The sequence below is a fragment of the Alternaria atra genome (assembly GCF_907166805.1).
Source record: "Alternaria atra isolate CS162 genome assembly, contig: 29, whole genome shotgun sequence".
In the NCBI taxonomy this organism is placed as follows: Eukaryota; Fungi; Ascomycota; class Dothideomycetes; order Pleosporales; family Pleosporaceae; genus Alternaria; species Alternaria atra.
Genome location: NW_025091327.1, coordinates 1,371,198 through 1,384,198, shown reverse-complemented (window position 1 = coordinate 1,384,198; position 13,001 = coordinate 1,371,198). Strand labels below are relative to the sequence as shown.

Below are 13,001 nucleotides of genomic sequence, written 5' to 3'. Positions count from 1 at the left end.
CTGAGCTTTTTTTTGTGTAATGTTTTCAGCCAACTAAAGCGGCGCCATGTGCTCAGCTGCATAATCCCCTCACCACTCACCAGGCCAGAATCTTCTATAACCAGCCCTGGTTATTTCCTACTAATTACAAGCCACCGAGTTCTTTCAAGCTTACTCCTAGTGGCTCAAATACACCACTCGATTCTTGCTATTTCTGATTATCACTCTCAAAGATGAACGCAACGATGGGCGCCACACAACCCCTCCTCGACTGGATTGCAGCACATCCCTACCAGACAGTCTTCCACGTCGTCAATGGTGTCGTACTCCTCACACCTGCAGCGGCTACTGTGCCTTTCTTCAGTGCACTTGGTTTGAGTGCGGGAGGACCCGTAGGTGGTACGTCATCGCCTACCTACCCCGGTACTTACTCTGAGTTTGATGCTGATAATATCCTAGGCTCAACAGCAGCTTCTATCATGAGCTACTTTGGCTACGTACCAGCAGGTGGGATTTATGCGACAGCACAGAGTGCAGCTATGGGCGGCTATGGTGCGAGTATTGCTGCTGGGGCAGCCCAGGCAAGTGCCTTGGTGAGTTCTGGAGCTGCGTGGTTGTTTGGACGCAACGGTACTGGAGTCTAGGCAACCAAATGTCAGAATGCATCATACAGCCTCAGGATGGCAGGATGTGGAGCGAATATGGTATGGGTTGCGAGAAGGGAATTAGATGACCAATGACGTTAGTACCTCGGCTCGGTTGCTCCTTCACGCCAAGGTTGTAGATTCGACTTTGTGATCAAACATACGTCTTGTGTAGGGCGTCTTACATCGTTGATTGGTTTCCCCGTGCTATATAGCCTCCGACAAAGAAGAAATACTAGTCCGCTTATCTAACGACCACATCTTTGACAGCAAGTTGTACGTAAAGTATACATCCGGCAATGGAGCCACCAACCTCCCCACCAGCAGCAGACATCGCAAAACCCTTGTCCGATTTCCAAAAGATAGGCCACAACACATACCTCTGGACCTCACCGCCCTATCTGTCTCAGCCTGCAGATCAAACACCACTCATCCTCCTCTTCGCCTGGAATGCCGCGGCCGCAAAGCACATCGCCAAATATACCCTCACCTACCAGAAGCTGTTCCCCACATCCCGCATCTTGCTAGTACGATGCTTCACCGAAGACATGTTCCGTAGCGCCTCTTCCTACAGCTCCTTACTCCAGCCAGCAATGGATCTTGTAGCTGAACACACCACTTCAGGAGGCCAAGTCCTTGTTCATAGTTTCTCAAACGGCGGCGGGAATCAAGTCAATGAGTTTGCGAAAACGTGGACGAAGAATTATGGCACAGTACTACCGATGCGAGCACAGATCCTCGATTCCAGTCCAACGAAAGGTCCATGGATGAAGAGCCACGCAGCGATTTCTGCTTCGCTTCCCAAAAGCATGTTTTGGGTTTGGTTTGGCGGGGCGCTGGTACATCTCTTGCTTGTTTGCACATTTGTTGCTGATAAGGTTATGGGGAGAGAAAACAAGATGGTGGTTTTGTGTCGGGAGCTGAACGATGAGTCGGTATTTGACACCAGGGTACCGCGTGTGTATTTGTATAGTAGAGCGGATCAGATGGTGGGTTTTGAGGAAGCAGATGAACATGCTGATATCGCCAAGGCGAAGGGGTGGGATGTGACAAAGGTACAGTTTGAGAAGAGTTCGCATTGTGGGCATATCAGGGAGGACGAAGGGAGGTATTGGGCGGCGGTTATGGAGGCTTGGAAGAAGGGACCGAGAAAGAAGTAGAATGACTGGCTGGTAGGTATGCCAGTGTAATGTAATGTTCATGTTGACATGGCAGTATTTTGAGCGCAGATAGATGTACTGCGTATTGAGGTATCTATAGTCTAGCTGCAACCAGCGAGAGGTAGATGTTCCATAACAAACCACAGAAACTGAGGAAGACGATACGGCGCTCGACGGGGATGAAGGTTGTGCTGATGAAGTTGGCAATCGGCCAGACCTTATACGAATCGAAGATGAGACCAAAAAGCTCCTGTTTTGTGTATTAGCATTTTATACTCAAGCCCTTTGATCGGGACTATTACTCACATTTCTGAAGTCCTGCCCGATCATTGCCACCGTCTTGCCCTTCATCAGACCAATCAGGATTAAGAACATGGACTGATTCAGCAACGCGCCCATGGTGATACACTGCTTATTGTCAGTCTTTGCCCATCGTAACAGTGAAGCACAACCACTCACGTCCGTGAACCATTTTCTAAAGATATTCCACCAATTCCTGACTCTAACTTCTTCTTCCACTATGCCCTTTCCTTCCCCATCTCCTCTCAGCATTATGCCCTTCTCCTCTTCGCCCTCCCCCACAGCCCTCGTCTGCCTAACGGTCTTCCATCCCGGAAACGCGCGCTCAAGCCAATTCTGCCAATGGTAGTTGATCGGTGCGGTGAGTACGACCATGATGGCGAACTGGGTGAAGAGAACACGGTCGAAGACGAAGGGCTTGGATTCGTTCCATGCTTTAAGGCGTTGCGCAATAACGTTGCTGCACGAGTCTATGGCGAGGGCGGAGAGACACGCTACGGCGATCGGAGGTAGCTTCATCGTTGCGAGGAAGATATGTTCGACGATGAAAGGAGCCGGCAGAAGGTCGGTAGGACGGTGAGGATGTTGAGAATGTTGAGGATTAGGTCGCAGGACCGATTGTAAGATGCGGATCAGCGAGGCCAAATAAGCATCGCAATACACGGGTGTTTCGACGAGACGCGGCGCTCAGGGAGATCCTCGTGGAGCGAAAGCCGTTGAGGTGGAAAAGAACAAAAGCAAGTCGGGACACGGCATCGCAATCTGTTATCGCTGCACCGTTGGAATGCGACTCCACATTTGTTGGTGTTGCTATTGCGCGTCCGCTCGGTACATCCGAGCCCGAATCAGACAGTAGCTTGAGGCACGTCGCGAATGACTCAGCAGCATATTTGGCCTAGACACCCGCTTCACAAAACTCAAAGACTCTCGCTCCAATTTTCATCATTCGCCAAACTTACAACTGTCCTGCTTGGTGAAGACCTTGAGAATAGGTTTTACTAGTGTGAGGCTGCGCACGCGTGTCCGAGCTGTTGTCGTCCATCAAGCTCTCAGGCCACCATTCGAGAAATGTCGTGATCATGAACGTTACACGTTCGTACCGAAGTCCAATCTACCAGGAAGTGCAAGGAGCTCGCAGACATTTCCGAAGAAAACAAAACAAGATACACACAGTCGCAGACTCAGAAATTTACACACATTGCAAAATTCAACAGCTCCCACGCCTCGTTTTTCAAACAGCTACCGGACACGAAGGAATTTGCGATTGCTTTCCAAGCAGCAAGACACATCTGGTAAGCTCATTCTAAACTCCGAAGAGGTGGACTTTAGCTCGTGTTAAGCCCAGATGAAAAGTAAGCATCAGCTGATTTACCTCCTCTCGTACATCGATGTGCATCCAGCCGGTCTCGATATACGCCCGTGTGTTGTACGACCAACTAAGAGCCTGTCGGAAAAGCGCATGAGTTCTTACTCGTAGGCTCACAATAATTCTCACTGAGACCGAAAGGGAAGGGGTGATCGGTAGAATCAATGTTACCTAGGTACGGAGACCTCCTTCGATCGCAACCTGATATCTGTACCTTCTCGAGTTAGGTATTGGGGAGAGCAATCGAAATTCAGCCTCGCCTTATATGTGTATCGTAATGTAAATGCCCTAGGAAAGTACGGGAATGAAAGTAGAGACATGGGATTTGTCCATGAACTCTAAGCTTCAATGCATTCATCCTTCTAAGCATCTTCTCCGTCTCAACATCTGAGAGCCAGTCATCACTAATACACTTTAAGTGATTCAGACTTACCAATCGAATCTTCAATACAACAATATCTCTTTCTTACGTCTCTGCTGGTGTTCACCGGCCCGAACCGTACATGCAGGTCAGCCAAACTCCGCTCAACTCCATCAACGATGACATAACACACACCCATCTACGCTAGACATCATGATTGCTCAAATAACGTCATCGTTCAACCAACTTCCCCATTAACACACCACACAGATCCATTGCTACCGTTGAAAAAAGCATAATGTGGGGTCCAATCTCTGTACGTGGACTAGAGATCTACCGAGGCTCAGTAATCGCCCTCGTGGGTGGACAGTATCGGCGAACGTGTTGTGCCGTCGTACACCGCCGTATAATTGTGTAAACTCTCTTCTCATCAACTGAATTATAAGACATTGACAGTGTATCACATCTCCGTTCATACATTATACGTCAAACAAAAGAACTTCAACAAACCACCATCATCATGTCAAACCAAGCAGCATGGATCCCAGAAGCGAAGGGCCAGCTCCAGGTCAAGGAAGCTCCCATGCCAAAGGCGAGTAAGGGCGAGGTTGTGATTAAGAACCACGCAGTTGCTGTCAACCCCGTAGACTGTGAGTATCTGCACATCTGCAGCTCGTTTCATAGTGCTAATTGGAGCAGGGAAAATCCAGGACTATGGCATCTTCCTGCAAAGGTACCCCAACGTTTGTGGTACTGACGTCGCTGGCGAGGTACACGAAGTTGGCGAGGGCGTTACACATGTCAAGAAGGGCGACCGCGTACTAGGGTTTGTCCCCCTTCTTATGAGCTCCAGCGAAATAGTATACTGACAGCATGGTGCAGACATGCGTTTTCCCTTGTCACCAACGACCCCGCGCACGGCGGATTCCAGCTCTACACCGCCTGTAACGCGCTCGTCGTATCGAAGATCCCGGCGGACATGACATTTGCCTCGGCCTCAGTCCTACCTCTCGCTATATCGACCGCAGCTGCCTGCCTTTTCAAGAAGGAGACTCTCGCGCTACCCCTGCCATCCTCCAACCCATCATCTACAGGCAAATCAGTGTTGGTATGGGGCGGCTCGAGCAGCGTGGGTGCGACGGCGATTCAGCTGGCTGCAGGTGCTGGCGTAAAAGTCGTCAGCGTAGCGAGCAAGCACAACCTAGAGAAGCTCAAGGGTCTGGGCGCATCAGCAGCCTTTGACTACAAGGACCCCAAGGTCGCCCAGGACATCATCGCCGCTCTCGAAGGCACAGAGTTCGCGGGTGTCTGCGACGCTATCGGTACGCCAGATGCTGCGGCTGCCTGGGCACCAGTATACGAGAAGCTCGGTGGACGTTACGGCTCGGTCTTGCCCGATGCGCAGGGTCTCCCTAAGGGCATCGAAGGCACGAGTGTCTTCGGCCCAAGTGTTGCGTTGGCGGACAAGTACGTCGGCGACGTTGTCTGGGCGCAGTGGGTACCAGAGGCGCTGGAGAAGGGTACGCTAAAGGCTGTTCCAGAACCATTGGTGGTTGGAAAGGGGCTCGACGCTGTAGCGGAGGGCTACAAGAAGCAGAAGGAGGGTGTTAGCTTCCGCAAGGTAGTGATTGAGTTGTAAGCCTTATGGACAGATCAATTCGCTAGCCTATAGAACGAACATCGTTCAAAGGCATATCGGACATTGCTACTAAGTGCAGTTCCAAGTCATGTCGCTCCAATGGATTTTCCGGAAGCTTCGTCAATCATTACGAGCACATGTGAATGCTGACCATGCATCGGATCGGAGATGCTTAGCGGCCCCGGCGAAACATATCACCGGGAAGGCCCACTTTAAAGTTTTTAGCTTCCTGCACCTCTTCTTCAGTTCGCGCTCTTCTTCTTCTCTAGCTACAAACACATTGAGCACTCGCCCATCCGCCGCATCTTTACTAACGTCAGTCTGTCTGCGTTATACAGTCGCTCTTGTAAGTACTGCTACTCATTCTCGTCCTCTCTCCCTCCCCTGCACTATGATGAAAAACGTTCCACATTCGCAGTTTCCACGCTAGCCATCAATCGAACCTACTTTAGATGGTCAATGAGCGCGAATACCTTCCTTGGATGTCTGATTTGCTTTTCACCCTTACATTGTAGCTCTGATGTTTTTCGTAAGCTTTCGCTGACTTCCAAAAGATCTCTTAGATTCCACTCGTATACACTGCTACATACAAAGTTTTAAGCAACTCTGCATGTTGCTCAACTACTTGTAGTCATTATACACTGGCATGGACGTGGCTGAAATCGGAGTTTTGACTAGTTCATTCAATACTCATATAACAATTAACACCAAGAATACCTCCACTCTGCCACTCTCTCCTGACGATGATCCATCATGCTACTGCGCCATGTTTCTCTTACAATCTCTCGTTCTATCTTTGCATGGGTATATCATTTGCTTCGCACTCCAGTATCGATCGCTTAGAGCATGAAGAAGGTGAAAAGACCAGTCATACCGGCGAACACGGCGCTACCGGCGAGATGAGATGCAGCGCCTGTCGCTGCTGGAGAGGAGGAAGGTGACCCGGATGTTGAGGTACCGTTCTCGGTCAGGTTACCGCCGGAGCCGGCGGTCGATGTAGGCGATACATTCTCGGTGGCCTTCTCCGAAGCGTTCTTGAAAGCCTCGATAGTGTTGGGACCGGAAGCCCTAGACAATGTCAGTCAAAGCAAGCGTTTCTAGAACCAGTGGGGACTTACGGTGGGTTGATAACACCAACCATGCCATTTTGGCAGTGCTTGCCCTGTGTGCAGTAGAACCAAACAGGCGCCGAAGCGTTCTTGACCTCGTATGTGAAGGTTGTAGGTGCGACAGCCTCCGTGTCGGTTGTTGGGACGAAGCCTGACCAGAATCCGTTGTCCATAGGCTGGCAAGGGTTGGCGAAGGTAGCTTGGGCGACTGAGTGGTTCTTGGGCCAGAACGAAAAGGTGACGGTGTCGCCCTCAGCGGCCTTGAGGCTGTCTGGCTTGAAGACAAGATCGCCAGCCTTGGTGCCAACAAGGACCTTGTGGTCCGCTGCAAAGGCAGCGCCGGTCATGGCCGAAGCAGCGAAGATGGTAGAGAAATGCATTATGATTGGTTTGTTGGAAAAAGAGACTAGCTCGTTTTTGGTAATTAAGATAATGCGGGAAGAAACGAAGGTTGTCTTGGTGTGTAATTGGTAGTGAGAAGTGAAGAACGTGGACCTGCCTGCCGAACAAAGGTGAGCACATTTGCGAGCATTTTATAGTATAAAGAGGAAACAGTTGCCGCCTGGTGAGCGGATGAGTCGGTATACCCATCCCATGGCATAACAGCTTCGAGACTTCAGGCGTCGCGAAGGCATGCTTTCTTGACGCCTGAACTCTCGAAGCGAGATCTGGGGAAACAGTGCGGTCAATGCAGTGCGCTGCTACTGGCCATGTTTGCCATGGGTGCCTGTATTGAGCCACTTGCCGCTCGGGTACGACCGTTTCTTGCCTGGGGCCGTTGTTGTGGCTGTATGAGGGCCAAGACTAGGCCCTGATTCCCAGGGCAAACGTGTTTCTGGCGAAGGGATGAAACTCGGTGTTGAGCGTTGATGGAACACAGTATGTTTTGGAGAGCGTGCACGGAGCCCGAACACTATTCTAGCCTCGCACTCTCACCCGTTGCCTCCATATCGACTACTATGACAGCGGACACCTACCGTCGCGGCATCTGGGGCGCAGACAGTTGACAGGCCGTTGTATCCGCTGAGAGGAGTCCTTCGTGCGAGCTCATACGCTTCGCGAAACATGCGACAGCGTCTCCAGCTTCCGGCACTGACCTCGGGACCTCGGAATGGTGCTGCTCCACGTCTTCCGGTCGAATAGATCTCATGGTATTGCATCAGCTCACCATCCGGCATCTTCCTTCGTTGCGCAAAGCGTGGCGACAACTTTACTTGGGTTTTATTGCTTCATGCCTTCGGAAGACGTCAAAGCGTTGGCGGACACGATAGGTATCCCAGCAATCCGACGCTTTACCCAGTGGCTATGTTCAATCTCCACTCTTACGAGGTCGCGGTCTATGGGCAGAACATTCTAGTCGGCCTGTGGAGATAGAAAGCTACAGTTAGACGTAAAGTGGTGACATTCGAGTGTTACTTTGGTGGTGAGCAGGCAGCCCATGTGCTGACCGAGGTTACCGTTGTTGGTGTGAGCGCTACCATAACGGTGATCTAATCTGACTACGCACTTCCCTGAGTAACAGCCATAGCTGCATCGTACAACGCTGTAACGGATCGTAGTCAGATCTCGTGTTCATCGACGTGGCGTAGTTACCGCCCCTACCGAGGCCATGCCCAGTCCTCCACCTTCTTTCGGTTACAACGCCAGGCCTAACTCTCGTGAGATCTCTTTATTGTGCACAAGTTCCGGTGGGGTGCAGTATTGTTTTATTGATCGCTGTGCATGGCTACCTATTATGGCACATCGAATGTAACCATCCGTTGTCTCCGGGCCTTTTCCTCGTCTACTGGACCCTTTACAGCTAGTGGAAGCCCCTCCCGCTGCTAGTCTTCCAAAAATATCGCAACTCTCCGCATCAACTCTCGTGTCTTTTCGCGCTATGAGCTCATCTGTGCTAATCTACTGCGAATACCGATATTTCATGGTCATCTGCTTTGATAGTAGAAGCTAGTGCTGTGGAAATGGTAAGTCATTCCGGGATGTTGCTCGCGTTCGCACTTCATTACCCTGTACAGCTGCCATTGTGACGAAAGACGAGATGGAAGCCTCGGATTGTCAAGTGGAGGCTTCGTGATGGCGGACGGTATAAAGAATGATGCACTCGCAGCTGTAAGAGAGCATCATCACAACCCAACCTTCCAGCTTCTACACCTTAATACCTAACACCAATCACCCTTCCACTCGATATCTCCACCCAACAGATCTTTATACATCTACCATCAACATCATGCAGTTCTCCAGTGCCATCTCAGCTGCTATCCTTGGCTTTGCCAGCCTTGCTTCCGCTATCACTGTCAGCTACGACACCGGCTATGATGATGGCAGCCGTGCCTTGACCTCCCTCGCCTGCTCCGACGGTGCCAACGGTCTCACCACCAAATACAACTGGAAAACCCAAGCCAACGTTGCCGGATTCCCTCGCATCGGTGGATACGTGGGTGTTGCTGGATGGAACAGCCCTCAGGTACGTACAGTGACTATATTTCCTCGTCTTCACCATCTAACGATAAATCTTAGTGTGGAACATGCTACGGCGTCACCTATAATGGAAAGACCGTCTACGTTCTCGCCGTCGACTATGCTGCTCAAGGTTTTAACCTTGCCAAGGCAGCCATGGACGAGCTTACCAACGGCCAGGCTGTGGCTCTGGGACGTATCGATGCTCAGTACGCCCAGGTTGCTACCAGCAACTGCGGATTGTAAGCACTGCGCTTTACCTCAAGACGATGATGACGTGAGGACGAAAGTCACGACAAGCATGCGATAATGTTTATTTTATGGGTTCTACAGACGGGTATTGCATAGCACAGCGTTCTTTATTGCATGCGGCGGCGTTATATATACACTCCTTAATTGAGTAATGATCAATGTTAAATGTACATCTGATTGCTATCATCAAAGTTTAACGCGTGCCTTGTTACCCGAATCATCATTTCCAGTCTCGCGTTGAGCCTCAAGGCTCGAAGTTGTTATATTTTTTTTACAGTCTCTTTTCCCTCTGCTTTGTTTTCGATTTTGTGGCGACACAAGCCCGGTCATGACCATACTAACACTGATGTGAGACGGTAGGGTCCCTCTGCCACTTAGATATCCCTTTGTCAAAAACCAATCAGACCGCTCGAATACCTAGCTACTATGTGCAAGTTCGGAGATTGGTGCTTGACAGTTCTTAAACTTCTAGTAATTGGTCTCGTTGTGATGTGTACCGAAGAGCTTTACAACGTCATGTATGCGCTTATACAGCCTATGTGTCATTTTGAGTAGTCCTACACGACCTTGAAAAATGATATTTTCGTCGAAAAGACACACGTTGGATACCGCATATCTGGTCGTGACTATGGTACTGCTTTTACAGCAAATGCGGAGAGGTGGGGGCATGAAGCGCAGCAAAGGTCTTAGGCTGGGAAGAAGGCTTAGAGGAGGCTGCAGTCATGTTGGAGGCCAATTCCAGATCATGTCGCGCAAACGTTTGCAAAGTTTCAGTGTGCGACATGCGCGTTCATTCATGAGTTCTATCTACAGACGTTCATCATCATATCTCTATGAGATCTTAATAGTTGGAGTGGTATATCGCTGTTGGCAAAAAAGGGTCATCTTCACGATGACCAAAGGACTTTTATTGTGGAAAGGAAGTATGCGTGTCCCAAGAGTACCGAAGCTACGCCCGCATAGCCATGCGCCCGTGACATGATATTAGATAGGATGCGCAAGAAAACTTGAGCAATTGTGGTCGAGCACCTCGAAACAGCACTTGTTTAACGAGGTGTCGAAGCAAGCAGTCGACCAAGACTTCCACTGGCGAACGATGGCTCAGGGACTGGTGACTTGGCATAGACAATCTCGCCTTCAATTATACTCGTAGACGTCCTTGATATAGAAGCCGCCGACTTGTGCGAGTAGGACTTTGGACTCGACGGAGCTGTCAAAGGGGTAACGAGGTCAATCGACTTGGCTCCATAAGACCCGCTATGCGACGGCTTAGTCCTAGGTGGAAGAGGTCGCGTGGTAGCGGGTGTATATGGCAGCGAATAGCTCACTGACGAGGCTGGTGTATGCGACAGCGAAGGGGCGGCGCTAAAGCTAATTTGTGAGGTGGAGTTACGGTTGTAGCGGGGTCGAGCGGTTTCAGGGAAGTAGGCAGGCGATTGGAATTTGCGGAGATATTTTGATGCTTCAGAGTCGAAGGGCTGATACCGGTCGGCGGTGTTATCGTCGGATGAGATGTCGGAGAAGGCACATGATGAGCGTTTTGACTCGGGTTGAGTGGGGGAGCGCTGAGGTACAATGTCGCGGAAGGCAAAGTCGTCAAAGGTGAAATTGGCAAACGGCGTAGTTGGCGGTGAGTAATGATCGTATGAATAGGTAAGGCTCTTCTCGGTGTCCTTCTTCTTGCAGCTACATGTGCATGTTAGTGGGTGGTCTGTGCATAGCGGAGTGGGTGTGTGCCATACCTTTCCGAGCAGTAGAGTACAGAGTTACTAGGAACAATAATTTGCTTCTCGCAGACAGTGCTACAACAAAACATTAGCATACAGTAGTGAGGACTTCATGACGACAACATACCAGTAATTTAAGAAGCTAACCGCCATTGAGTCCTCGTCTTCGTCAGATTCAACTTCCTTGTAATGAACGACTTTGGAAGCGGTCTTGCTTCCGTGGGAATGAGTCCGCTTTGACAGAGGCCTGGAAGGCCGTGCGTGCGCAGGTTGCGACTTTTTGGATTGATGGGACGGGTGACGAACGTGATGCGTGGCCATTATGGATGTGGATGAACTTTAAAAGCCTCACTCTGATAATCGCGCACGGTGCACGATCTTGTTACAGGGCTGGAAGTCGAAGAAGCGGTGACACAGGCCACCGAGTTACCTGCTGCTGATATGACGGAAGGTTCGTGCGTGGCTTTGTTTAGAATCCTTATCGCTTGGGTTCTGCGCCAACGTTTTAGCCAGGAACACTATAGTGCATGTCTAGATCGTGACGAGGGATAGGAATGGGGCTTGATCGATCGACTAGGTGCCCTTTGGTGGAGAGCAACAAGAACGCGACACCAAGAAGACGTAGACAACAAACTTACCAGGACAAGATAAGGGACGTGTGACGTCGGGAGGGAGGATAAACACAGGTCCCAGTACTTTCTGATAGGCGCTGTAGTGTGTTTCCGGGAATGATGATGCGCGGGTTGGGCTGGGAGCGATAAGCAGCAGTTCGTGAGAGAGAGCAAAGCCGAGTATTTCCAGGAGGCAGGCGGCTTTCAGCGGCAGGGGAACAAGCAATGTGTCGGGGATCGATAAGAAGACGAGCGAGGGACTGTGGTCAATAAGTAATTACGAGACCGGTGCCTGCGAATTCCGAAGTGCAGTTCTAGAACGCGGTTGACGACGACGGATCTAACTATGCGGTCGGGATATGGTTGCGCGTGTGGGGATGATTCGTGATAGCCATCAAGATGGAGCCATTGATATCATCCAGCACGCCATACCGGCACCCGCTGCGCGTTGACTCCTCACCACCGACCCCCACCCGCATCCACCACGGTGCCTTGCTTCAATTTAATTTTTCCCGTTGCAGCCACAGCGGGGAAGCCTGGCAATACTGAATCCTTAGCCATCGCAGCGTTGTGCATGGAGACGTCGTAGGCGTCGCGTTGCAGCGAATTGCGGGCCGAAGCATGCACACGGAAATACTACAAGGTCCACGTTCTTGTGCACTTCGGTGCAAGTTGCAGCGGGTACCATACTACACACCACTGTCCATACGGGTGTGTATCGCTGATGCGACACCGTCACATCTGCTTTGTGTTGCGAGCTCTCTCAACACAATGAAGCCATATTGCGTGTGTCTCGCACACTTCTTCATCCGGTAATCCGGCGCGGCCCTTCTTGCAATCGACTCACCACTCCGCTGTCGGACTTTGAACAGCGTTTTGCAAGCTCACAAATCTCACCGGTCGGCTTACAGGCCGCTATACATTGTGTTTGTTCCTTGTCGATAATTCGCATGTCTGAAGCACCCTCTGCCTGAGCGACTTTTGACTGTGCATAAGCAGATGCGGGTCCATTGTCTACTCGCGTAACTCTATCCTAGCGGCCGCGCAATAAAAGAACCAACCGGATCGTCCAAATGGCCCTCACCGTCTCGTCGACGATCGTGAATCATCAGAAAATCTCTTAGGTCTGAAACCAGACACCTTGCTATGTGCAGTAATCCACGATCGTCAGAGAGAGTGTGTGTGTACCCGCAGTAGAGAGTCTAGCCTTCATGTGTCGGTCAAGAATTTTCTCTCTCAACACCACAAACCTCAAACAGAAAACGGGTCATCCATGGATCGCCCTTTCGTGACGCGCCACAGTTGGATCGGGGTCGAAGTTGGATAAAACGGCCCTTCCTGTTGATGTTCAGGTACCGGTGGGCAATTGACCTGCTCGAAATTGAAACGGTTCCGC

At 50.6% G+C, this 13,001-nt stretch overlaps 8 protein-coding genes across 8 annotated transcripts; 5 read left to right on the top strand and 3 right to left on the bottom strand.

Moving 5' to 3' along the window:
* Positions 1–212: 212 nt before the first annotated feature.
* Positions 213–623, top strand: ALTATR162_LOCUS8770 (uncharacterized protein; the record flags this gene model as incomplete). Its single annotated transcript, XM_043316403.1, has 1 exon — positions 213–623. One exon carries the CDS (start codon positions 213–215, stop codon positions 621–623), a length of 411 nt encoding a protein of 136 aa, XP_043172338.1.
* Positions 624–922: 299 nt separating this feature from the next.
* On the top strand, positions 923–1,783 carry ALTATR162_LOCUS8769 (uncharacterized protein; the record flags this gene model as incomplete). The annotated part of the gene is made up of 1 exon (XM_043316402.1): positions 923–1,783. The coding sequence occupies one exon, from the start codon at positions 923–925 to the stop codon at positions 1,781–1,783; it is 861 nt and encodes a 286-aa protein (XP_043172337.1).
* Positions 1,784–1,877: 94 nt separating this feature from the next.
* ALTATR162_LOCUS8768 (uncharacterized protein) lies at positions 1,878–2,602 on the bottom strand (the record flags this gene model as incomplete). The annotated part of the gene is made up of 3 exons (XM_043316401.1): positions 1,878–2,033; positions 2,090–2,191; positions 2,243–2,602. The coding sequence occupies 3 exons, from the start codon at positions 2,600–2,602 to the stop codon at positions 1,878–1,880; spliced, it is 618 nt and encodes a 205-aa protein (XP_043172336.1).
* Positions 2,603–3,162: 560 nt separating this feature from the next.
* On the top strand, positions 3,163–3,560 carry ALTATR162_LOCUS8767 (uncharacterized protein; the record flags this gene model as incomplete). The annotated part of the gene is made up of 3 exons (XM_043316400.1): positions 3,163–3,204; positions 3,257–3,375; positions 3,437–3,560. 3 exons carry the CDS (start codon positions 3,163–3,165, stop codon positions 3,558–3,560), a joined length of 285 nt encoding a protein of 94 aa, XP_043172335.1.
* A 770-nt stretch (positions 3,561–4,330) lies between these two features.
* ALTATR162_LOCUS8766 (uncharacterized protein) lies at positions 4,331–5,449 on the top strand (the record flags this gene model as incomplete). The annotated part of the gene is made up of 3 exons (XM_043316399.1): positions 4,331–4,460; positions 4,510–4,636; positions 4,693–5,449. 3 exons carry the CDS (start codon positions 4,331–4,333, stop codon positions 5,447–5,449), a joined length of 1,014 nt encoding a protein of 337 aa, XP_043172334.1.
* An 839-nt stretch (positions 5,450–6,288) lies between these two features.
* Positions 6,289–6,938, bottom strand: ALTATR162_LOCUS8765 (uncharacterized protein; the record flags this gene model as incomplete). Its single annotated transcript, XM_043316398.1, has 2 exons — positions 6,289–6,517; positions 6,568–6,938. The coding sequence occupies 2 exons, from the start codon at positions 6,936–6,938 to the stop codon at positions 6,289–6,291; spliced, it is 600 nt and encodes a 199-aa protein (XP_043172333.1).
* A 1,847-nt stretch (positions 6,939–8,785) lies between these two features.
* On the top strand, positions 8,786–9,261 carry ALTATR162_LOCUS8764 (uncharacterized protein; the record flags this gene model as incomplete). Its single annotated transcript, XM_043316397.1, has 2 exons — positions 8,786–9,022; positions 9,076–9,261. The coding sequence occupies 2 exons, from the start codon at positions 8,786–8,788 to the stop codon at positions 9,259–9,261; spliced, it is 423 nt and encodes a 140-aa protein (XP_043172332.1).
* A 1,052-nt stretch (positions 9,262–10,313) lies between these two features.
* Positions 10,314–11,315, bottom strand: ALTATR162_LOCUS8763 (uncharacterized protein; the record flags this gene model as incomplete). Its single annotated transcript, XM_043316396.1, has 3 exons — positions 10,314–10,953; positions 11,010–11,069; positions 11,122–11,315. 3 exons carry the CDS (start codon positions 11,313–11,315, stop codon positions 10,314–10,316), a joined length of 894 nt encoding a protein of 297 aa, XP_043172331.1.
* Positions 11,316–13,001: the final 1,686 nt, after the last annotated feature.